This window comes from Tachysurus fulvidraco, chromosome 10, assembly GCF_022655615.1.
Source record: "Tachysurus fulvidraco isolate hzauxx_2018 chromosome 10, HZAU_PFXX_2.0, whole genome shotgun sequence".
In the NCBI taxonomy this organism is placed as follows: domain Eukaryota; kingdom Metazoa; phylum Chordata; class Actinopteri; order Siluriformes; family Bagridae; genus Tachysurus; species Tachysurus fulvidraco.
In genome coordinates this window covers 7651811-7678119 of record NC_062527.1, presented here as the reverse complement: position 1 = coordinate 7678119, position 26309 = coordinate 7651811, and the positions used below count along the sequence as shown (strand labels likewise).

Genomic DNA, 26309 nt, shown 5'->3' with positions numbered 1-26309 from the left:
CCAAACAACACCAACCTAGTCTGATAAATCATGTTTTCTGATCTGTAACCCGTCTGTTTGAATGCTCTGAGGTGGAAAGTTCTCAGGTGAAAACTTGTGAAAGATATATAATCCCACAGAGCAGACAGCATGGAGATGGAGAAAACTCAAGGTCTGGGTCTATACACTAAGACCATTTGGAATATATTTCCTGAATATATTTAATGCAAAACCGGATTTTCAATTCAACTCTGAGACATTTTATGACATTGAGCATTTTTATTCTTCCTCCTCTTCTCACCTCAGACCAGGAGTGTGTCTGTCTCTCCATCTGTCTGACTCTTGGGATCTGCATGAAGCTCTATTTTGACCCGGTGAATATTGCTCCCATCCTTCATAACCATCCTTTCTGGTCAACATTAACCTTTATTCCTGAGATATTACCTATTATATTATACTGTATGTATAATGCTGGAATATGGTTCTCATTCTCTTAGACTCTGTGGCTTGATAGGACAGTATTAGTGTGCGTTCATGTGTGGCAAACTTGGTATAAGTACGATTCTATTAAATTCAGTTTATGATCATATTTATTTTCCACCTTGCGTTGTTCTTTTTAAGTTGGCTTATTCCTGGTCACATTTTAATTTCTTGATGGGCTTTGCTCTCAAAAGGCTGAGGGAAAAAAACAACCAACCATAATTTAGCTTTGAGGAAGAGGCATGAGAGAGAAAGAGAGAGAGAGAGAAAAAGAGAGAGAGCGCATATACTGCCAAGGTCAATCCCATAAGCTTTTAATCATCCTGAGTGATCTGTATTAGTATTCTGGACTTTTTTGCTGTCTTTCAATACACTGTAGGAAATTAAATTTGAGGGTGAATAGAATGTAGTGTTTAACATTCTATAAACTATATACTTTCAATAATATTTTAAGATCCTTCAATCGCAATCTTGTATAATGCTATCATAATCAAATATATTGCTCTTAATGAGTTTTTAAGCCTTATGTCATGTTGGCTTAAACATTGGTTAAACATTTATTTTTCACCACATATTGTAATAAATAAGAGAATTCGTGACAGTTTTCCAGGGGACATGGTGGCTTAGCAATTTTACTCACACCTCCATGATTGGGGGTTTCATTCTGGCTTTCACCCTTTGTGTGCGGAGTTTGCATCTTCTTCCTGTGCTTTGGGTTCTCTGGTTTCATCCCTCAATCCAAGAAGATACAGTGTACTGTACACTAGTAATAAGTAACTCCAATTGGACGCTTATTGTGTCCCATAAGGGGTTGGAGTCCCGTATTTTGTACTGCAAATCCCCTGGGATAGACTCCAAGCTCCCAGTGACCCTGTGTAGAAGATGGATGAATGCATAGATAGATAGATGATGTATTCCGTGACACTCTGTAGAAGTCTCAATCTATTTAACTCCAAACAAACTCCACTTTTTTCTCTGTTCCGTTCCCCCAACATATGGTCATGTTTTGACATGTAGTTAATTGAATTATTATGGATTTTTGCTTTGCAGTATTTCAGAGTAGGGATGTAATTTGCACCGAATATTTAAATAGCACAGAGATGAGATAAACGAGCGAGCGCCTTCACACACAGCTAGGCAAATGGTTTTTATAACATGGGTAGCTTTTAAAGGCATTAATGCATTTATTCTAATGTGAAAGGCATGGTTTTCATCACTAAGTGTTAAAGACAGGAGAGCAGAACCACATTTAAACCATATTTTATGTTCTGCAGTGTTAGCTTGAAATGTGGTGCAATATCTTGCCATCGCCTCATTGCACTTGGTGTGAGGGATCTAACAATTCGAAATAACATTTCGAACTCTGTGCTGTTCAGCTGTTGTTGTGGACAGGGCACTTTTTTCCCACAAATTAGGATCAGCTTCCCTGTGACCTAGCATGAGCAGAAGTTTCAGAAGATATTTCAGAGGATCACTTGGTAGTGTTCATCCTCCCCGGTTGATAGATATCAAAGTATAAAGAAGAGTTAGCTTGTGGGTGAGAATCTGAAGTTAGGGAGATACAGTACATCATATCCAAATCACTTGAAAGTTGTCAGTGAGATAAATCAATCCATATTGTCTACTATTTAATTAATATTTTCAAATTCAAATGTTATTCTTATTCGTTTTTTTTTTACTCATGGTTTTCCTGAACATGGCAATTCATTTACTTTTGTAATGTGAGCTTTAGAAAAAGTCAAATTTTATTAATTGATTTAGAATTAGAAAGAATCTGAAGTGTGTGTATATATATATATATATCCCTGTAAGGTTTAATGGAATTCTTTGCCTTTATTAATGTTTCTTAAATATTCATATTAATTCAGGTTTTGCTTTAGACTTTATTATTCATTCATTAATTACTTTATTGATTACTTTAATCAATCATGTAACATGTAAAATATTTGCGGTAAAATATTGATTACTGTAATCACAGGTGTTACTGAAAAACCCCTAATGATTATGAATGACTCATTTATATAATGTCTTTAGGGGTTTAAAGGTAAATTCTCTAATGTCTGCTTTTCTTTTCTTTTCTTTTCTCCAAAATGCTGTTTTTGTATATCTACATATGCATGTATGTATACTATATAACACAATGGGTGTGCATGTGTGTGTCCATGTGTGTATATGTGCGTGTTACAATGCGTGTTACTGTGTTTGTTTTGGTTATCTGTATGTCAGATGTAGGGGTTAAGCTCCTAGCTGCAGGCTCATGTTAAGTCTGACACATTGATCTTCTGTCTGCAGCCTCATTACACCCACAATAGATAGTAACTGCAGGCAGAGAGAGAGCGAGAGAGAGAAAGAGAGAGAGAAATATCATCATGGACTTTCCTCAAAATGTATGCACATTTAAATAATTGTAAAATTTTGAATATTAGTGCTGCATTTTAAATAATAATGAACCTGCAAGAACTACATGTTACTGGTACATTACTGGTAATTTGTCTATTAATAGAACACAACTGACAATACATATTTGACAACAATTGCCCCTCGACAGAAGATTGATCATGTGCATTATGTGTAGGTGGCATTTTTAACGCTGGCTGCTAGAAAGAGAGCAGCTCATTTATTTTACAATTTTTTCCTCTCCAGAGTAAAGCATAGCTGTCTAAACAAGGAGGAGACTCGCTTTCACAACCTGTTTGGGAAACTGACACAGAGAGAGACAGAGACAGAGAGAGAACGAGACAAACACGGATTATTGAGGGTTCTTGCTCTGTAATCAGTGTGAAGTGTTGGCATTGTTAACAGCCTATTAGAACAGTCTGTCTATCTGTACTGAGACTAAAAACTCCCAGTGCTGGTTTGTCTACACTTTATGTCCATGCTGTGTCTGTGTGTGTGTGTGTGTGTGTGTGTGTGTGTGTGTGTGTGTGTGTGTGTGTGTGTGTGTGTGTGTGTGTGTGTGTGTGTGTGTGTGTGTGTGTGTGTGTGCGTGGTTGTGTCTTGTCTTGTGTGTGCATGCGGGTGTTTCTGTGTGATTGTATGATGTGTTTCTGGCTCCTTCTAAGGAACCTGTCACTTTTTTAAGGGCATTATGATATGGAAGGTAAAAATAGGCAGTGAGTGTCAAAAAAGGAGGGATGCCCAGGAGAGCGTGAGCCAGACATGAAAATAGACAGATGGTTTTTTTAGAGAGACAGAATGCAATTTACAAAGGGAAGAGAGTGTCTGTGAGAGAGAGCGCGAGAGAAAGAGAGAGAGAGAGAGAGAGAGAGAGAGAGAGAGAGAGAGAGAGAGAGAGAGGAAGGATAAATGTCATAAGGAGGGCTTAAATGTTTGTGAGGTGAGTGGGCTTATGTTCAGAAAGTAGAGAGTGAGCGAGCCACAGGCACAAATAATGGAAGGGATGAAAACATGTGGAAAAGCTGTTAAAAAGGTGAGATGGCAGGGATTTGAAGAGGGCGAGCTCAGCAGAGTGGCAGTTAGAAGAAATTGGAAGAAATTAAGGATCGGAAAAAAGGATGCAGGAAAACTGAAAAATGGTAATGAGGGTAGAAAACGTGATGGCCCAGAAAGCAGTGGTAAACCCTAGGCACCTTGGTCTGGCCTGACTCTCAAATAGAAACAATTAGTCCAGATCTTTCTAATGATGCACGATTAAATCTGAAATCTACTGGGGGATAGTGGGTTGGGTGGGCATGATTGAGAGTAGGAGACAGCAATAAAGTGATGGAAGGGTTGGTAAAACAGGGGATATGTGAGGCAAAGATCAAATAAAGTGTGTGCGCATGTGTACTGGGGCTCTGTTTAAAGGATCTGTGAAATACACAGCTGCTTGATTGCACTACACATTACATTAAGGACCACTGAAGGATGGGACGTAATATCCAATTAGAGCTTGATATCTGTACACAGGGACCTCGGAATGTATTGGCACAGTCGCAGATCAGTGTTATTTTGGCTCAAACGATCCAAAAACAGATTCTGTGCTGTTACTTTTGGATTCTTGATGTACTGTAGCCCTGTAGAGATCCCAGCCGTGCTGTTTTGCTGGCTATCGTGCTGCTTCTTTTCATAATCTTTATATTTCCTCTTTCTCTCCAAACAACCTCCCTCTACTATTTCTCCTGTCCTCTTACGTTTGGCTGGGGTGAAGGGAAGGGAAGATGGTGGTTCTTTCTCTGACGATTGGATTGGCTGAGCAGGATGATTTTGCCAATCTACCTGACCTACAGGAGGTACCACCCAGTCAAGAAACCCCTGCTGACAAGAGGTACTGGCTTGTGTTGGGGTGTGTGTGTGTGTGTGTGTGTGTGTGTGTGTGTGTGTGTGTGTGTGTGTGTGTGTGAGAGAGAGAGAGAGAGAGAGAGAGAGAGAGAGAGAGAGAGCGCATGTGAGTATGTACAGTGGATGTGTGCATGTGGTACTTTTTGGAATGTAACAATGAGAAATGTGATTTGGATGGTGGATTGTGCGTGGGTGTGCAAGATGGCAAATTATACGAAAGGCTTTACCTTTCAGTGAGTTTGTGTTGTACAGAGTATATTAGATACATTTTGAACAGTAGGAAATATCATTTTGGCAACAGAGAGGCTTTCACATGCACTTAACCAACCCACACTGTACTGCATGAAACCAGTGGCTTCCTGCATCATTAAAGGTGCTACATGTTCTGTACAATTATTCAGGAACTGGACCAACTTTTGCAAAAGAAATGATTAAGGTTAGAAATGTAATGAGCAAGTCAGAAAACACAGCACAAGATCACAGAATTGATCTTATATACAGACCAGATATACTGTATCCTTGGTATTTTTTGATTCCACGGAAAAGAAAGTAACCTGAATGTGTGATAGAAAAGAAATTAATGCAATCTTGAGTCCAATCAAAATGTCCAATCAAATCCTCTTTACTGTGCACGGACATATTTATAATGATTAAAATATTTTGATTTTTAATGATTAGCTGGCTGGTATTAGTTAAAGCAGGCATGTTTGCAGGCTTCTTGTGCTTCTAGATCTTGTAAATTAGCCCAAGATTGACCTAAATTCACTCAGACTGGTTGATGAAACTTGTGGCAATGTGACAAGATTTAGCTGCGCAGTCTGTTTTTTTTTTTTTGGTCAGTCTGCATGGCCTTCACTTCATTACCTCCACAAGAGCTATCACCGTTCTAACTTTAGAAACAACAGGAGCCTTAATGAAAAAACCTGATACTCTGACATAATACACAATGGCAATAATCAACATGAACACAACAAAAAAGTAGAAAACAACATTTTTGCTTTTGAGTAAAAGAGTTCATTTGCTGAACCCTCTGTGTTTGAGCAGAGTGTACAGGTTTGAGAGATAACAGACTAAAGTAAACTAAAATGCTGCTGCATCTGACTTTTTTAATGTAGCGATGAAGTAAAAGCTAAACATCAGAGATGAGCAACCGATTTCACCGAAAATACATCATCATATCATTTTAAATATTAAAAAAATTCAAACTGAAATGGAGATGGCATGATTATACAGATTAATACACATACTGTACTGTTGAGGATAGAGATTTCCTTTAACATCACACTACTCTAACCGTTCCATTAAATGTGCTCTTTTTTCTGAACAAGAAAATGGGAAATATTACTTTGAACATTTCTAGATGATCAGCGTGCATACGTGTAGCACCGTTGGGTAACAAAATCTGCTAACAGCCTTGCTCTCTCAAGCGTTATCATCTCTGTCTTTCGTTCTCTGCTCTTTTCCATGGGTGACTTGTTAGGTGGAAACTCATTTAAGAGAACAAACAAGTAAAAATGAGCAAGTCTAGTATCTTTAGTGACTGCCTCATGTCTAAGGATGGTGTACGGCTCTGTCGTTAATAGCTATCTAGCTCATTAATCATTCTAATGAAATCTTCACCTGAGGCACATGGGGCTTCACAGACACCACCGGTTGCTGTGTGGGCCACAGCTCATCCACTGAGGGATTTGGCTTTGTTTTTCACACCAGCACACTTAAAGCCATCACGCTCTTTAGCACTCATCCTGTGCAAGTCGGCTCTTTCGTATTTATTTATTTATAAATAAATTTGGTTTGCTTTACTTTCCAACACTTTTATCTCCTCTAGCTCACCTTCTCTCCTGCTACGACTCCTCTGTGTTAGTTTTTTATGCTAATTCTGGATTTTGTTTCTCTTTTATTTCTTCTTTCTTTTGTTTCTTCTTTTATTCTTTTGCCTCATTATTTTACTGCTACATCCCCTTGTTCTTCTGGTGTGCGTGCGTGAGTGTGAGCGTGCGTGTGTGTGTGTGTGTGTGTGTGTGTGTGTGTTTTGGAGCAAGGTGTGCAGGCACGTACAATACGTGTGCATTTAAACTGAAGACTCAGTGAGAGGTCTCATTATTCAACTGCATGCCAGCCACTTACATAAGCATTCATCTGTTAAAAAAAAGCATTTTGCAGTAACCTAGACAACAACAACAAAAAACGCACGTGTGTTAGACATTGAGCTGATGTTTCTAATCAGCTCTCTTTGCTAGCAGTATTAATAGTTTCTCAGCGTGTTTATCTGCCATGATTGTCGGTGGTTGTTTTATTTGGAGTGCTTATGATTCTTCCTCCCCTTCTCTGTCCGTAACAGCTGGGATGCTTTTTAGTTTGCTGATTTACAGTGTTTGGGCAATTTGCTGAACGAGAGCGCATTAGAGGACTGACATTAGTGCGTACGTCTAAGAATAACGCACATGTCTCTTTCAGAAAAGCCGTAAGCCACCTGAACCTGTGTGTGATTTAGTGAACCGCTTTAGATGTTAATATTCCTTCTGTAACCTTACCCACTTAAGATGACAAGAGAACACCATCAATATTAAATACACACAGCACTCTCATTGTCTTCTACAAACCCATAAAACAGCAGTCTATTCTGTTGGTTTCATCAGCTTTTCATTGCAATTTTCTGGACAAAATGTTCTAGAGAAATGTTCAGCTAAGGAACACACATTTTCACAGACACACGATTCTTATGCTAGGAGTGCTGTCTGGCAAATCAGAGGGAAAAGCCGAAAATCTCTCTTTATGGAAAGTTTCTTTACGGTTGGCAAAACTGCAGGCCGGTCGCCTCTGCTATTCTAGTAATCATCACCCAGAGCGCTTGAATAATCTAGTGGCCGTTCTGCATTAGAATAATATCACAGTTATGATAATATGGTGTGAAATAGAGTGTATAATGGGAAGCAATTTTATCATCTAACAGACAGAATCAATAACACACACACACACACACACACACACACACACACACACACACACACACACAGATAAATGTTTTTCTATCTTTCTGATGACCTTCCATTGACATAATGATTAGTGTTGCTAGTGAATGCTATGCCTAAGATTAAACCAAACCGCAGCCTTAACCTTAACTAAAAGGAAACCTTTTTTTTGTGAGGACTTTTGACACCTATCCTGTCAACGTGGGCTAATCTTCTCTCAGAAAAGGCTAAACGTGTACACGCACACATGCACGCACACATGCACACACACACACACACACACACACACACACACACACACACACACACACACACACACACACACACACACACACACACATTTTTATATGCATCTTTGACACCAATCCACATCTAATAAGTTGATAATTATGACCAGTGTGTTTGAAGTTGTGTTCTGTGGCCTGTAGTAATTTAGGCTGAGGTAAAGTCTCATTAAAGAGACCTGTCTAATTAGAAACTACTAACCACTGAGAGAGAGAGAGAGAGAGAGAGAGAGAGAGAGAGAGAGAGAGAGAGAGAGAGAGAGAGAGCTATTAAACTAAATTGCATATAAACAAAATTACTGTTCAGATCATAACAGTGAAGATCATTTAGCTGCTCAAGACAATACAACAGGAATTCACTCATGTACAGAGAGCTTTAGCCGTTTTTGCGGTTTGCCTTGGTCAGTACTACATGGGATCCGGGCAGAAACACCCACAGTGATGGTGGTATTTAGACTGAATGGCTGCAGTAGGGAACACACACAGCAAGGCTTTTTCAGTCAGCACTCATGTAAGACTGAGGGGATCAGGATTCTCAGTAGCTTTAGCAGGATTAAGTTATGCATTACATGATTACATTTATTGATTTTGCACAGAATTACATGTAGAGCAGTGTGTATTGCAGTACAGAATCTCAAGAGTAAACCAGACATCAGAAATGACAGTTATACATGACATTTTCAATATTGAGAAATTGTGACTGGGTCATGCATTTGTATTTGTTGTCTGTTTTGTACTGTTGCATGTTTAGGATCGACTATCTCAAATCCCATGTTGTGTCATATATAACAAAAATGACAATGGCCGAGTTTGTGTCTGTGACCCACCCTTGTGAATAGGAATATGAAATAGATTAGATGAAGAGCAGAAAGCCTTGTTCACATGACTTTATATCCAATTAACCAGTTTCAGTTCACTTAGCTGAATCACAAGATGACATGAGTTTTGCAATACGAAGACAAACACTGCATGACCCCCATTCTAGGGGCCCATTCTAAACTCAGGTGATGCTGTACGTTTAGAAATGCCTTTCTTTTTAAACTCTTGTAAAGACTAGTTACTATATTCTTCCTGCCAGTTTCAATTAGTCTGTCTATTCGACCTTTGACCTCTGTCATGAACATGGTGTGTCAACTCACAATACCCACCTTCTCTGATGTAAAATCAACAATGCTGCCACGCTAGTTAAGGTCACTGAGGTCATTTTCCCCTTCAATCTGATGCTCTGATGGACTTCCTAATAAATTGTTCACTCTCCTGTATGTATACTGTATAATTCCGCTTACACATCTTTATCCATATCTAAATATACTTCCTGAAAACATAACCAGCAAGTATTAGATAAGGGCCAGAATAAGCCTTTATAACATACTTTCAGTGTCAGATTGAGTCATGTTTCCTTTACTATCCTAGACACTGAACACCATGAGCACGGTGTCTGTTCCACAGAACTGAAATAGGTTACAGCTTTCCTGCCTACGTCTGTCTCCTGGTGCACGCAGGAGTATAATATTTTGGGTACATTTTATTATATATGTGTTGTTAAAACTGTCTCTGCAGATATCTCAGCACTGTCTCTTACTGAGAATCAGACATCATGACTCCGCCCTCGCAGAAAGATCTTTAAATGTAGTCGAGATTCAGACTCAAAACAAGTGTAGAGATGAACTCAGACTCTATGAGCTAACGCGGTTATCACACACAGTTAGTTTGTTAAGGTTTGTACAACAGTTAGACAACTTTTATAAAATTATATAAAACATTATATATCATTGAGGGAACGGTGGCTTAGTGGTTAGCACGTAGGCCTCACACCTCCAGGGTTGGGGGTTCGATTTCCGCCTCCGTTCTCCCCGTGATTCGGGGGTTCCTCCAGGTACTCCGGTTTCCTCCCCCGGTCCAAAGACATGTTGATTTGCATCTCTGGAAAATTATCCATAGTGTGTGAGTGAATGAGAGTGTGTGTGTGCCCTGCGATGGGTTGGCACTCCGTCCAGGGTGTATCCTGCCTTGATGCCCAATGACGATTGAGATACGCAGAGGCTCCCCGTGACCCAAGAAGTTCGCAAAAGCGTTAGAAAATGAAATGAAATGAAAAAATTATAAATCATTTTTGGTTTGGTTTCATGTTATCCCGCCTTTCTAAGTATACTAAATTATTTGCACTTGACCGTGTTCTCTGATCAGGAATTAGGTTAGGAATATGGTCTTATCGGTTCTCTCTGAGGGTCATACTTACAAGCCATGCAGGTGCATTTTTATTTAAGATAAGATAAATTACTGGAGTTTTATTTACTTAAACATGCTGTGTTTATGTTTTCAGGTTCAGGTATCTGTCCATCTATCTGTTAGTCCATGTAAAATTATTATTATCAGCATTATATTTAAAGAATAAGTGGTTGTAAGGTTAATCAGGATTTATATTTTTGTAGGATTTACATGGAATTATCATTGAAGGATGAACTGATTAGAGGTTGGACTTGAGCCAGACATGGTCACAGGAGCATCAAGGTCAAAAGTCTGAACTACGGTTTCCTTTTCATTCCCCTAATTTTTCTTTTCTTTCCGCTAATTCAGTGTTTTCCCTCATCATTTTAATGAGGAGCATTGTACAAGTGTGTACTCACCAGTAAAGAAGACCAGAGTTGTTTGGTTCTGGCCATTTTTACCAAAATCCTTTCAAAGTTTGATTTGCTCACAAAAAAAACAAAAAAAAAACAAGACAAGACAAATCAGAACGTGCCCATAAACCAAAGCAACATTTAATGTTGTTATTTTTTTCTACATATATATTTTTTAAACACCCCTGCATGAATTACACAAATATGTCATTGGTTAGAAACCTGTGCATCCAATCGATAAAAAAGTCATGCTTAAGAAATGTTAGACAGCAGTATCTAAGATAATTATTCAGTTTTGTGAAGATCTCTAGTGTGTAACGGTGTAGTCTTAGACAGCCAGAGTGGTCACGATGACACGCTTTAAGACTAATCGAATTTGAACTCTTCATGCCTCAGTGGAATTTCTTCTCTGGTTTGAACACCTATTGTTGGCAAAAGTAAATGAAACAAACTCCTTGTAATCAGCATTATATTTCTGGTCATGTTTGCTGATTTGACCATATTTATGAGATTCTAGCCCGAATAGTAGTAAGGACATCACCAGAGCAACAACTCTGAAGAAGTTGGAGAGATCCACAGCTCACACAGACAAAAATAAGAAAATCTATTTTGAAATGCTGTTGGATCGAGCAAACAGTTGAAAATTTATTCCCTGGAGACAGAAAATTGCTGTGTTTGGCAGAAAATCTCATCACCCTGAGAACACCATCAATACAGTGAAGCATGATGGTGGTAGCATCATGTTGTGGTGATTCTGTCCATCAGCACAGATTGGGAAACTTCTCAAAATCAAGGACAATTCTGACAAAATATCAATGTCAAAGCCATAACCCAGAAGATTTAACACTGTAATAGCAGCCAAAGGAGGTTCTAGCAAGTTCTGACCCAGGACTTTATTTGACAATTGCGTGTCAGTAAAAATATGAGAGAGCTTCAAATTTTAGTAGCTATATTTTTCCAATGAAATCCATAATGAATTGCAGGTTACAACACAACCAAATGTGGAGAAGTCTAAATGGGTGAAGAACCCATTACGCAGAACACACTGCATTTGAGTGTACTGGAAGTGTGTTCATCCAGCAGTGTGGGTACATGAGGATGTTCGCTTCTCTGATACACACACTACTTCACACCAGTCGCAGATTACCCCTCACATCAAAAAGGGTAAATGTTGGCGGGAGAGACTTCCACTGGGAACAAAAGACATGCTCTCACTCTCCCCTGCACACACAAAAGGAGCTGAAACAGTTTGTTATGGTTCATTGGTCATTTTTGTTCTCTTGCCTGTGAAGTAAAAGCCTGTTCAATTTTATAGGGCACTTCGTTTCACTCCCTCTTTCTTTCACAAACCTTCAGCTTAAGGTTTGCTTGATAGGCATAACTGTTTCTCTGCAGTATAAGCCAAAATGTTTCTAAAGTTGTAACTAATATACAGTATATGTGGTGGTCTGAGAGTGATCTTCTTTGTCATATGGAGTCTTTAAAACTACTCGCTAAAGTGAAACTGCGGTCCAATGAAGGATGAACCACCAACTAAAGGAGGGGACGAGTTATCTTTTTGTTCATCAGCATCACTCACATCAATCGGCGTTATCGCATGAGTTAAAAATGAAGATGAATAATGTATTGCTGACAAATTTTGTGAGTTATATACTGTCAATTAAATATATTTCTGTACCGCAAAGTGTGTCATGGACATTTTGACACATGGTACCTGATTAGGCTAATGTCCTTTGTGCTAGTGAGATCCGAGCTGGATCCAACTGTGAGATTGATTCCGTGTGTAAAATTGCACTTAGCTAGGAATGTTTTAGACATCTTTATCCTTAGGTGGCTTGAGTGCATCAGTTACAGTACACTGCTTCTATACACTCTGTAATTTTGGAAGGAAGGCAGCAACAAACCTACAGCTAACTGTGAAGATTGATGTATATTTTCCACCTCAAAACAAGAGGAACGGTACAGTGTTGTAGAAGTCAATATGTATGTTAAGTGATCTAAAGTACACACTTGTACGTTCTAACTCATTTTGAGGTAAGACGTGCTGCTTTGTTTACTGTTCCTGCTGTGACCAGCCATGTTAAGTTGGCATCACTTGCTCAACTCAAACTTGCTGACCTGAATTATGGGGGCAGTATTTCTTTTCTTTTCTTTTTTTTTTTTTTTAGTATTCATTTTCTTATGTATTATTCAGTGTTTGTCTTTTTTTTGTTCATAGTGATTTTTGATGGTGAAAATGAGTAAGCCACCTCTCTTGTAACCTCACAGCTGTTATACTCATAACAAAAATCTGTCTAGACAAACAAGGTGTGTGTGTGTGTGTGTGTGTGTGTGTGTGTGTGTGTGTGTGTGTGTGTGTTTGTGTGTGTGTGTGTTTGTGTGTGTGTGTGTGTGTGTGTGTGTGTGTGTGTGTGTGTGTGTGTGTGTGTGTGTGTGTGTGTGTGTGTGTGTGTGTGTGTGTGTTCTTTGGCTGGGGTTGAGCTCAATAAAATGGTAAGATCCAGTTTCTGTTTTGTGTTGAAGTGCGACAGTATATAGAGAAGTTTCTACAGCACTGTTATTTGGATTGTGTCTTATTATAATTGCTCTGCAATTCCAAATAATTTTGTGTGATAATTTGATTTTCTCACATTTGGCTTTGCTTTGCAGTGCTGGACTCTGGAGTGGCTTTGAGGCCAAGCTCTTGGGTTTTGAACATTTTGTGCTGTATTTTACTGAGAACATTTGTAATACACTTCAGACTAAGTACAATTAAAGCACCCGGTTCTGCTTCACGTGCATTAGACTGTTCCTCCCTTTAATCCTGTAAATTTTCTAAAAGAAATTGCTCACAAAGACATCTTCCACCCTGTGCCATAGCTCACAATAAAACGGTTTGTGCATAAAAAGGTATGTGTTTGTTTTGTTCGTGTCAAGATCATTTTTCCCTCATATTTTTTGTTGCAGGCTGACATTAATAAAAATATAGCCTCATAACAATGAAGTTGAAAGACGATCACACGTGACTTATGTTATAGGCTACTGTGCAGTGATTTTCATTTAAGAATAACCCTGTAATCGACAGTTGAGGATCTGAAACATCATCAGGCGTACAGACTAGAAGCTGATGGGTGGTTTTAGACATACCATAACTGTTTGATGATCTCAGTAAACACACAAAAGACATGAAACTAGCCCGAACTTTGGGCCTTGGATTATTCACTGACTACTCTCAATTATGCCCTACCAAGCTGCCACTGTCGGACCCGCAACACTGGATGTCAGTTAACACCGTGATTTTTGTACTCTAGGTGCAATAACAATAGGAACAATAACAACAATAATAATAGATGTTGATCTAGTTGGGGCTTTTTCATGCTTTCCAATGATGTCTGGAATTCAACAGATAAATAAATAATACAGTATTTACCAAAAAAAAAATTAGATTATGTTGGAAATTTAAAAAACATGAAGTAGTGAATCAGGACTTTATGATTAATGGTTGTTGAAGTGCTGATAAGAAGCTGCTGCTGCTCCCAGTACAAAGTTTACACAGGGGCTGATTATCAGTCCCAGTTAATTACAGCCTGTATATATAAAATCTAACAAGGTGATTTCTATGAAATGATAGATTACAGTTTTGGATGTCGTTTAATTTCCTGGCAGTGTTCAAAGCATATTTTTTTCATTTCTGGTAGCCAAGCTGTTGTTTATATAATGTCTGCATACTTTGTATGTTTGCTGTAGTTCATTTTGTTTAATTAGGGAGTGTGTGTGTGTGTGTGTGTGTGAGAGAGAGAGAGAGAGAGAGAGAGAGAGAGAGAGAGAGAGAGAGAGAGAGAGAGAGAGAGAGAGAGAGAGAAAACGAGACATGTGTATGTGTGTCAAACCTACATACATTTGAGGAATAATTTCTTGTCATTAATTGCCACTCATATCACTCACACATCCTCACTAAACACACACAAATGCTGAAGTGGGTTGGTTATGTAATTGCCTCTCATATGCTCTATCTCTGCTCTGATGAGTTTTGGACATTGTTCCCCCAGTGCAGAGAAGAAATGTGTGAGAAATATGTAGTGTGGTTTAGTGCAAATGGCATGTACTGTGTGTGTGTGTGTGCGTGTTTGTGTTTTTTTTGTGTGTGTGAGAGAGAGAGAGAGAGAGAGAGAGAGAGAGAGAGAGAGAGAGAGAGAGAGAGAGAGAGAGAGAGAGAGGTGTGTTTTGTTAATGGTATATAGGGTGTGGAATAAACAGGAGTGTGATTTCTGTGTGTGAGTGCTTGCTTTGTAATATTGCCATGGACATGTTATGGGGATATCTCGAAAGTAGATAAAGGGATGGAGGGAAGAAGGGAGGGATGGCTGTGTCTCTCGCGTCTCTCTACAGCCCTGCAGCCGAGGCTGTTCTGCCCACTTTACCCTCTGCTGTGTCGGTGCGGGGGGCAACATGCAGGCCACGGGGCAGGTAACAGCAGGATAGTATAACAGGTCACGGTGAACATCAAATGGCCCAGTCGCCTGCCTCTGAATGTGTGTTCCCATGTCCGTGTGTGTGTGTGTGTGTGTGTGTGTGTTACCGAGGCTCTCACCTGTACCTGTCATATATCCTCTCATTGTCTGGTGTGTTTATTCTGTAACTGTCTGTCTGCTGCTTCGCCCCACATTTTCCCAAAACCTCTACACACTCCCTCCACACGCACACACTCTTCCTCTCACACACTCACTCACGTACACTCCACTCTACCCATTGGTTGCTATGCCAACAGCCTACTTTTGAGCTGGGAGTGATGGGATGAACAGAAGTGTTCTGGGGAATTTGAGATCATTCTGCCCCCTACTGCTGGCTCTTCATGCCCCTGACTGCTCAGCTGTTTCTAAAATGTATTCATTAATTCAGAATCCTGAATAATTAGAAACATATTTCATAGTTTAATAGTTTCTGGGGATTTGTTAGAACTGGCTTCAGTGTGATCAAATGAACGTTACATTGCCTTCCATGAATTTGTATTTTTTTTTCTTCCTTTTTTAGGTTTCTTTTGTCGTTCTCTTTCTCGCCCACTCCTTATCCGTATCATCTCTTCTACATTACCTTATTATTGCTTCTTCTATATGTTTCTCAGACCTCCTCTGCATTTCCAAGCGAATTTAAGCCAGCACTGTTCATGTTTATAGTCACAAGGGCTTTTTACCTTTCTGCACTCTATTCACATATCATTTGACCTCATTTTATTCTCCATATAACACTCTCCAGTCCTGGAAGGTTTCAGTCCTACACATATGGCTGTTTTTCTAACACATCAGCTTCTCTAATACTATAGAATAGCAACCAAACAATGAACAAGACTTCAGGCACAATGAATTATAAAGACCTTAGTTTAGATTCTCTCTGTCACCTCCCAATCAGTAAGAGGGAAAAGGTTTCTCGCCTTCTTTTCTCTCCTTTTTGTCTCGTGCCTTAGTTTTCAGGTCATCTTTCGAACACTTCACACCGTCTTTTTTTTTGCCCATTTCTGTTTCACTCCACCTCATATCACTCTCTTATCAGAGTTCGCTTAGCTCATTGTCACTAAAAATCAATTATGCTACCCAATTAACAAATCACCTAACCACTTAGCAACTGATTATCCAATCCACCATACTGTGCAGCACTCAATTATGCACTTAACCAATTACTCACTAATTAACATAAATGCCAAATATTACCTGGCATCTGCTAGCTGAGCATTTTATTGCTTCCTTTCCCTCAGGCTGTTACACAACTCTGTGTGTGTTTATTGTCTGTCTGTGTGTCAGTCTTTCGGTATTGTGTGTCTTTCAGTCTTGTCTGAATGTGTGAACGTCTCTGTCTCGGCTTGTCTCACTTTGCTTGCTCCATGTGCGTATTTTAAATCGTATGGGTTCGTCTGTGTGTCTTCAATGATTTATTAAATCAATTAATAAACAAGAAAAAAAAATCCTGTTGCACCGAGAGAACATTTTCTATCAAGCTTTAATATCCATGTTGGTGGTTAAAATGTGTTGACAGACAGACAATGTATGAGTTTCTCCTGCGAAACTCGGTCCAAACAAGCCGCTCGTATCCCAGCACACCTGTGCTGAGTGTGGACTTTGGCCCTAATCTCTTTAGACTGTTGGGGTCCTTCTATTGACATGAAAGAATTCTTAGCATCTGATCTGATATTTTACGAAATTGTAAAGCTAGTTATTCTTTCATTAGTTAGTTCATTTTTCTCTTCTTTCCTCGTCTCCCCACCATTCTAAAGATCGTTCCCTGATTGTAACGTCTCACCACTGCCTGTCCGTCCGTCCGCCAACTGTCTGTCTCTATTCTGTGGCTTTGAAGCTTACTATTTGTTTACTGTGTCTCTTTTGTTTCTTCAAGACTTCACTCTTTCTCTATAGCTTTTTTATTGGTTCCTTCTATGTTTGCATTTCTTTTAGCTGTTTTTTCAGCTCTCACTCAAATCTGAGAAAAGAAAATGTATCATCCTGGCCTTTCTTCTTTTCTTTGTCAAACTAATCTCCAATCTCGTTTCTCTCTCCTTCTGCTCTGTTTTCCAGCATCCACTCTCTTTTGCTTAACTTTCTGTATGCCCTTGGTTTGGTTTACTTTCTTAATTTCTTTATTTTCCTTTGTTTATTCTTTATCTGACTGACAGGATTAAGTGTTTCTTGTGTTTCCAGGCTTCTTGCACTCTTTCCTTCTCTTGCTCTTATTCCTCTCTTGCAGCTCTGCTCTTCTGATAATTCAGCACTGGTGTAGTCGTTGTCTCTCTTCTGGTTTCATTTGACTCTAGTCTGTAGTCATGCTAATAATATGTTGCATCTCTTTTCTAACAGAGACCTTTCTCTTTTTCCGCTCTTTCTCTTCCCTGCAGTTGGTGTCTGAATTGTCCACCCGTGGTTTTGTTGCTGTTTATTTTTTCTTTGATTAAGCCATCTGTCTCACTTTCTCTTTGTCGCTGTCTATCTCTGTTACTCATCATTTCCGTTGTCTCTTACTGTGCATCAACCGGTCTGTACCTTTGTTTTATATGTGGTCTATCTCTCACACTCTCATGGGCTCTCTCTGTGGCTCTCATTTGCACTGTCTCATGTCACTAGGGCTTTTTTTTTCGCAGGGTTTGGCTCTGTTCACTAGTTGATTAAGACTGTAAAGTGAGTGTGCTACTTTGGCTTCTTTCTCGCCCTGTAAGATACAGACCCACTACAAATTTGTACTACTTATTCTAGCATCTGGTCTCCTGCTTTAAAAGAATAATACATTTTTCAAGTTTGACAGGTCTCATCTCTTTTATAGTTTGCTGTCTGCACATCTCTGTGTGATGTCCATCAGCCTCCTTGTTCCTTTATTTACTCATGGTCCTAAAATTAACACATTTGACTGTAAAGTCTTTAATCTGTTTGTATATCTGATGATGTGTGTTGCGTGGTTGGATTTTGTTCAATGCCTGTTTGTGGTACAAATGTTTTCTTGTTAATTGCATTTATAATTTGATCATTATTTATATTTTAATGCTTGTCTGTGAGTAAGGATGTAACAGAGGTGCTTTCTGCAGTCTAGTTAATAGTCTGTCTTAAAAGTTCCATTAAAAGTTTCATTCATTATTTGTATTATTGCTTTGTTTTTCTTTTAGCCGAGCATAATCTTGTTCAAATGTCCATCACATGCTTGTTGTCTGAAGCACATTTAGCTCAGAGAGAAAATATTGCACATTATACAATCCGAAATTGTAATTTTCTATGTTGGGTTTGTTCGGTGTGGGAACAGCCTGAGCAACTGAGATGGAGACTTTCACTGAAAGAGGATGTTCTTCTTAACTCTTGTTCTCTTTCTGTTTCCCTCCTTCCTCCTTTCTACCTGTCTCTTTGCAGTAGGAATATGGGTAATAAGCCAGCAAACAGTCCTAAGGGTCAGCCACCAGATGCTGATGGACACTCCTCTGTCTCTGACCTTGCTAACTCACTAACTGGAGACATGGTGATGGTAAGATGGTGGGCTGTGGATCGTATGCTTTGCACTGGTTTTCACAGCTTTAACTGTGTGTGTGTGTTTTGACCGATACCAGATTCAGTGATACTAACACTGCTGTTTTTTTTTTATTCTAAACAACTATTGAGTTAATCTACTTCAGTTACACCTTAATTACACAGTATTTCTAAAAGCACTCTATCCTAACTGAAGTAATTACTGCTTACTGAACATCTCTGATTACATAAATGACTGTGTGTGTGTGTGTGTGTGTGTGTGTGTGTGTGTGTGTGTGTGTGTGTGTGTGTGTGTGTGTGTGTGTGTGTGTGTTGGGTGGGTGGTTGTTGGGCGGGTGTGGTTTTTGCGCTTCAGTTGTCTCCTGGCTCCGATGAGGATCATGAAGGCCCGATCAGTGAGAAGCTGGGGAGGATTCAGTTCAGTGTTGGCTACAGCTTTCAGGACTCTACTCTCACGGTCAAAATACTAAAAGGTCAAGACCTGCCTGCTAAAGATTTCTCTGGCACCTCTGACCCCTTTGTAAAAATCTATCTTCTGCCTGACAAAAAGCACAAACTAGAGACCAAAGTGAAGAGGAAGAACCTCAATCCTCACTGGAATGAGACTTTCCTGTTTGAAGGTTTGTCAGTTTAATTCCTTTCATTTCTGTTCAAAGCGTTCCTGTCGAGCCTCGTGTTGCATTGGGATTAAACGTTAAAAGGGCGTGTTTCAATCAACCTGTAAAGAGAGGTAACTCTGTGTTTAGGGCATTAGGCTACAGCTTGGAAGCTTGTCTGTTCAAATCCCACCACTGCCAATGCCCTTGAGCAAGGCCCTTAATTCTCAGGTGTGCAGTTGTATAAGTGAGCTATATGCAAGTCATTCTGCATAAGAGCTTCCGACAAAAATATATGAATGTATGTATTTAATAAACGTATGTTTGTTTACAGGTCACACAGAAAATTAACGGCAGGCTTATTTTATAACAGCACAATCTGAATGATTTTATTCCACTTGGTAGTTTGACAATTTTATTTGACAGTTATTAACATTAATTTATGTAACACAGTAAAAACAAGGTTCATCCAGGGCCCTGGTGATAAATAAAACACAGAGACATGACAGAACAGTACAAAGGGTCTATGTTAAAGATTGAATATTGTAGAACATCTAAGAGATGAGTTATAGTTTTGGAAAAATTGAGAGACCACTGCAAAATGATCAGTTTTTTAGTTATTTATTTATAGAGATGTGTATCAGTAAAATCAACATTTCAGTTGTATTTTATCAATTTCTGACACATCTCCCAAATTACACATAAACATTTGTCATTTAGAGCATTTCTTTGCAGAAAATGACAGTGATTTTAGACCTCAAATAATGCAAAGAAAACAAGCTCCTGTTCATTTTTAACAACTCAGTACTAATGTTTTAAGTTGGGAAAAGATTTCCACCAATCTTTCACATTGGTCTTGGGTGACTTTCTACAGCACAAATTCAAGCAGCTCAGATTTCACGTTCAGCTCACATTCAAGAAGTGCTCAATGGGGTAAAGGGTCTAGAGATTGGGCTGGCCATGATGGAGTCTTGATGTGGTGGTCCTCCATCCACACCTTGATTGACCTGGCTGTGTGGCATTGATCATTGTCATGGTGGAAAAAACAATCCTCAGAGTTGGGGAATATTGTCAGAGCAGAAGGACTACCAGGACAACTTTGTTTGTGGCTTGATTAACGTGCCCTTCACAAGGACAAATTTGCCCAATTCCAGCCTTGCTAAAGCACCCCCAGATCATCACCAATTCTCCAACCAAATTTCATAGTGGCTGGCTTGTAGGTTTCTTGTTGGGCAAAGCTAAAAATTGCACTCATTTGAGAAGATGACCTTACTCCTGTCCTCAATGGTCCAATCCAGCTGGTCCTATTGGAAGAGGACAAGAACAGTGTTTTTTCCTTTTCCTCATTAACATGTGGTTCAGGTGATCAGACATGGAATGGAATGGCTGCCATACAGAGATACTAAGTCAAGAAAAATCTAGAGTGGTCTCTCTTTTTCCAGAGCTGTATTTCAGTTCTCAACTTTATTATAGCTGCAATAAAATAAATAAAATACAAATCTATAAATAAACAAATTATCTCATCAGTTCTTCTTCTTCTTCTTCTTCTTCTTCTTCTTCTTCTTCTTCATCTTCTTCTTCTTCTTCTTCTTCTTCTTCTCTCTTTCTCAAAAAAGAGATCTATTTTACTGATACTGAAAAGCATAAACTGAAAAAGCATAAACTGGATGTTCTGAAGTGGGAAACTTTGTCCATAAAAAAGTTAAATAAATGTTGTGAACGTCACCTCATCAACAATGTTTGAATTTCTTAAACAGAACAGTTTTTTTTCTTTTCCAAAGATAACCTCCGTATTAATGCTACATTTCTACTCAGAAGGCACATGAAGCAGATACCAACACTCGTGCACAACTTTTAGAGTGTTTTTTTTTAACTTGTGAAAAGTGAGAAGCAAACATAGCAGCAGAAATTTCTAGAAAAAAAGTTATCTCCTTTGCAAGAACAGAAATAGAACTAAGTTTCAGCTGCTCAGCTCGGTGGAAAAGGAAGTGTGCTGTTACTACATTGGAACACAGATTAAAGGACCTGGCACTGGGCAAGGGATAAATAGCAGAGCTGTTAGCAACAATGCATAATGAAATGCAGAGCTCGGGGGAGCTTAGTAAAGCTGTCCTGCATACAGAGATAGACCTTGATGTACTTTCAGTGGCTATGTCTCATTCTTGAAATTTGAGGCCTACTTTAAGTGCTCCTAGTCCGCCACTGGGTTGTCGGATTAAAGAGTGTAATTAGGAATTGTGGCTCAGCAGGAGAATCAAGAAAGGCACTGCAAGCTGGATGGCTATATTAAAGTTCTAATCATATGCCTAACCTGTTCTACCGAACCCTTACGCATGTTGAAGAGAGCAGTGACGCACCTTTTCATAAAAGGATGATAAGAAATGGCATGTATTTTTAGTCATCTCTTTGGGGACTGGAGTTTAGCCACCATCCTGTGTGCCATACCGTGCAGTTGAGCCCCAAAATCTGTTAAGTGTGGTATCAGCTGTCTGTTAGTGTCTGGTGAAGGAAAAAAAAACAACAAAATGTAAAACTCTCAGGCAGGCATCCATTTAACTACAAACCCACAGTTACATACATACATAGTTACATACTGTTTAGATGACCTAAAACTAAATCTAATTTGATTGTACACTTCGTATTGGTTTTATTTTTTAACAAGCGTACATATAACATACATACAATATGTCATCTGGAACGTCCAGTCTGTTCTATAAATTGAATGTGGATATAGATTTATGTATTTATTCGTTATCACAAAGGGCTTGGCACCTCGTATTACCATCTTGGGGAGAGATTTTTCCCACTCAGTTGTACAGCAGACAGTAAAGTAAAGAAAAATAGCAGCCTAAGAAAACTCCTTTACTGGCTCTAAATATTCTCTAATTACTTTGTTTGCTCCTCTCTGGCTCTTTACAACTGCCTCTGGCTCCATTTTTCATATCCTGTGAGGATCCTTTAGTTTCTTTTAGTTGTTATGTTATGGTATGTTTATCTCTTCTAACTCTGCAAGATATACACAGCCAACTCTGGAGAATGGGGTCATATTAAAACTTTTTTTTTACTCTAAATTTTGCTTTGTGCTCTTGGTTATGTAAGTGCATACACATGTTCATTTTTAGCATCTTGGAATTTTAGTGAGGTTTTGTTTGGCTAAAATTTTATGTTTTTGGCATATAAACCATGGGGGATGAAAACCTTTGCACTCAACTTTTCTTCTAGCTAAGTTCCCAAACAAAAGCTCTGGAGTTTTTATTTCACGATTACTAGCTTTTTGTGTGCTGGTAGATATCTGAGTGGCATATCCAGTTGTATCTGCTTGTCCAGGGTTCCCGTATGAGAAGGTGCGAGAGCGCACGCTCTACATGCAGGTGCTGGATTATGACCGCTTCAGCAGGAACGACCCTATAGGAGAGGTGTCTATTCCCCTAAACAAGGTGGAGCTGGGACAACACCAGACGTTCTGGAAGGACCTGAAACCGTGCAGTGACGGCAGTGTGAGTGGAATGTGATCTTGATTAATTCGACCTATAGATGTATAAATTAATTCTATGCTTTAAATGAAAATCAGGAGTTAATAAATGCAATAAGCTTCTTCTTTACACAGCATCATTCTTTGTGAAAGCACTGCAGTCCAAGTGTGATTATTTCATGGTTGGATTTTTTTTTTTTTGTCTGTTTGATTTGTAGGGAAGTCGAGGAGATCTGCTCTTGTCTCTGTGTTATAATCCTACTGCTAACACCATCACTGTTAACATTATAAAAGCACGCAACCTTAAAGCCATGGACATCGGAGGCACATCAGGTAAACACAAAGGCAGTAATAAAGTAATCAACATGCATGGACTTGCATTCTTTCTTCTCTTCTTGGTTTTCTATGCACGACGTTTTCTTATTTTCGAGCTTGATTGTTCCAACTCTTTCGGTTCCTATCTCACAGACCGTCCATCTGTGTTCGTCTCATGCACCAAGCAGGAGCACCAGTCTCCTTTCCTCTTCTCTCACTGCTCACGCTGACACCATGTTAGACCACTTACACCACAACCATTTCATAAACTTGACCTGTTTCACAGAAGATTTCACAGAAAAATCTAAAAATATATTCGTAACAGAAGCTCGAGACATGGACCAGATGTCTGCTTTCATTCAAGTGTGAAGATTCGCAGCAGATTTATTCTCTGATTCTCTGATCTGCAGATCCATATGTAAAGGTGTGGCTCATGCACAAAGACAAGCGTGTGGAGAAGAAAAAGACAATTACTATTAAGCGCTGCTTGAATCCTGTCTTTAATGAGTCCTTCCCCTTTGACGTTCCTGCACACGTGCTCCGAGAAACCACCATCATCATCACCGTCATGGACAAGGACCGGCTGAGCCGCAATGATGTCATCGGCAAGGTAATTTTCAGGCCAACGATTAGGTTTTTTTTTTGTACATTAGATGAATTAGATATCTATTAATGTATAAATATATGTGTATCTGTGACACTCTGTGGGAAATTTACATTGAGCACAACACTGAGTTGCTTCTGGCAACCTCTGGCAACCTTTGTGAGTAAAAGTGTCACAAACAGCTACATCATTATCCCCGTACCTTGTTTACTGAAATTAAGCGAAACCAAACAAAATCTGGTCAGATTTTTGTCAGAAGTACTGCAGATTTTTTATAGATTTGAGCTGAGATTTGACATAGTGACATCATCGAAACAAACATTCAGTCAAAGTCCTTTTTGATTCACGTGCCTCGATCATCAGTACAGCTCTCATAGAACGTCACTACATGTGTTTTCACTGGTAGAGGTTTAAAAGAAGAATATTGTGCTTGTGATTTCACCAATTTAAGTAGTTTAATGCAGAAAAGCACAACAGAAAAAAATGTGTGTGTGTGTGTGTGTGTGTGTGTGTGTGTGTGTGTGTGTGTGTGTGTGTGTGTGTGTGTGTTTTTACTCCTGGTTCAGATCTATCTGTCGTGGAAGAGCGGTCCAGCAGAGGTAAAGCACTGGAAAGACATGCTGAGCAGGCCGCGCACCAACGTGGCACAGTGGCACGCCCTCAAAGCCTGATCACCTACATCTGGTCCCACCCCGACCCCATAACCTCTAACCTTTGACCCTTTGAGCCCATATCCCATCCTTATGCACAAGACTGACTCGATGCCTGGCTGCAAAACACGGGTACTTTTAGCCATCCATTCTCAAACCTTAGAACTAATAGCCTCTGCCCTGGTATGACTTTTGCTTTCTCCCTTAGCTTAACAACACCTGATTTTTTTTGTTCTTGTTTTTCTTCTCTCTTGCAGCCCTACTTAATCTCTGCTGTTATTTTGGTACCATGATTTGTTAAGGTCTGCATATGAAGCGATCATTATCATTAAACTAGTAACCGTTAAGCTAGCTTCCTTTTGTAACTTGTAAGCAAATATTAATTCTTCCTAAGTTCCTAATGATCTACGTCAACACAAAGAAACAATTGAAGGAAGCCATTTGAAAACTGCTATATGCAAACTTTAATGTCATGTGTTACCACTATTTCTGCTTGTACCTTTCAGTTCACTTTCAGTTCAGTCCTAGTTTTATCACCAAATTTCCCCAGAGGCCAATCACATCTGTCCGATCTCTGCTTCCCCTCGATCTCTTTTCTATTCCGTCCTCTCTATCCTTTCCCTTTTCTCTCCTGTTCTTTGTGGGTCAGTCTATACTCTTGCATTAAATCCAGGTGAGAGCCATCAGAGACTCTTGGGAGCTCATTTGTTAGCCATATTCAGGGGCGGACTGGCCAACAGGAAGGTTGAGACTTTTTCCACTGGCTTTTTTCTCCACCGAATGGGCCAGAATCTTTTTTTCAGATTGTTCATTAACCTACTTGAAGGGAATGTCGGCTGGCAAAACAAGACTAAATAGAAAAAACGAGTCCTTGTGCGACATTCACATATAACCATGTCACTGCATTGTCCAACAACGAAGAAATGCTGCTTAGTAGTATTGTGGATTCGAATTTTACAGAATATACCATTTTAACATGCTTCATTTAAATCCTCATGCACCTTCTTTGTTTATAGATTTACTTGGATGCATTATGCCTTGGATCTAATGCAGCCTAGTGCATGCGAAATATTATTTTGAACAATCGTCACACTATAAACCAAATTCCCTGATGATCTCTGTTCCCAGTCCGCCCCAGGCCTTCTTTTGTGCGTATTCACTATTACACACAGAAGGAATTTCATGCTTATTTAATCCACAAGGGTTGAACAACTAACTGTCAGATAAACATCAGATCATTTCATTATCATTTTTAACAGCATCCGCTTTCCTTTATCCATGTCCTTTATTCACCATTTTTATTTTACCCATTCACCTTTCTTCACTTCGCTCGCCTTTGCATTCTGTCCGAATTTCTGATTCTTTTTTCTTTTTGTTCTTTTCTTTTCTCTTACTGAAAGAATGGTAGTAAATTTTCCCCCTTTTCCTCTGACTTTTTTTTCCCGTCGACATGTCGTAGCTGATGTGTTGTAGCTCCAGATGAAAAACTATTCATCTTTAGTGAACCGAAGGGAAAACCACTAACTTTTGACACTAACTGTTCCAGCTCCTCTGGGACATTTGTAAAAAATAAAAAAAAAGAGAGATATACAGTCATTCACAAGGAATGAAATCAAATAAATACAAAAAAAACAAGATAGTCGTCTTTGCCATAAAAATAGACTATTGATAAATTGAAGCAAAATGTTCTTCCAAACTTGATGTGAGGTGTGAGAAGTGGGCTGCGTGGTTCTTGCGGTGGCTTTTCTTTTGCTTTTTTTCTTTCTTTACTTGCTGAGGTCTCTGCAGGAATCCTTAAGATAAAGAGTTTGCCCTAATACTGCCTTTACCTGACTGAGTGTGTGCATGTGTGCATGTGTGTGTGTGCGTATGTGTGCGTATGTGTGTGTATGTGTGTGCGTGCGTGCGTGTGTGTGTGTGTGTGTGTAAAATCACTGATGTGAAAAAGCAGCCAATATACAAGGTTACCTTCTTGTCTCTTTCTGGCCTTTCTGTATGCCTCTGAAAATGAGATGGAGATATAGAGTTAACCTGCACTATATGGCAGTGTAATAATGATGATAAATATAATAATAAATGTTTTAA

General features: G+C 39.2%; 1 protein-coding gene across 4 annotated transcripts in view; it reads left to right on the top strand.

Moving 5' to 3' along the window:
• The window catches only part of syt7a (synaptotagmin VIIa), a 102329-nt gene that overhangs the window by 75855 nt on the left and 165 nt on the right, over positions 1–26309 (top strand). For 3 of the 4 annotated variants that reach the window (XM_027173311.2, XM_027173312.2, XM_027173310.2), the window contains 7 exons: positions 4610–4726; positions 18474–18585; positions 18943–19207; positions 22511–22680; positions 22874–22988; positions 23381–23580; positions 24141–26309. The exon at positions 24141–26309 is cut by the window's right edge and continues 165 nt beyond it. In XM_027173311.2, the coding sequence (XP_027029112.2) occupies positions 4610–4726; positions 18474–18585; positions 18943–19207; positions 22511–22680; positions 22874–22988; positions 23381–23580; positions 24141–24245 (1084 nt within the window). In that variant the 3' untranslated portion in view covers positions 24246–26309. The remainder of the gene's footprint in view (positions 1–4609; positions 4727–18473; positions 18586–18942; positions 19208–22510; positions 22681–22873; positions 22989–23380; positions 23581–24140) is intronic. The other variant, XM_047820083.1, reaches the window with a different exon arrangement.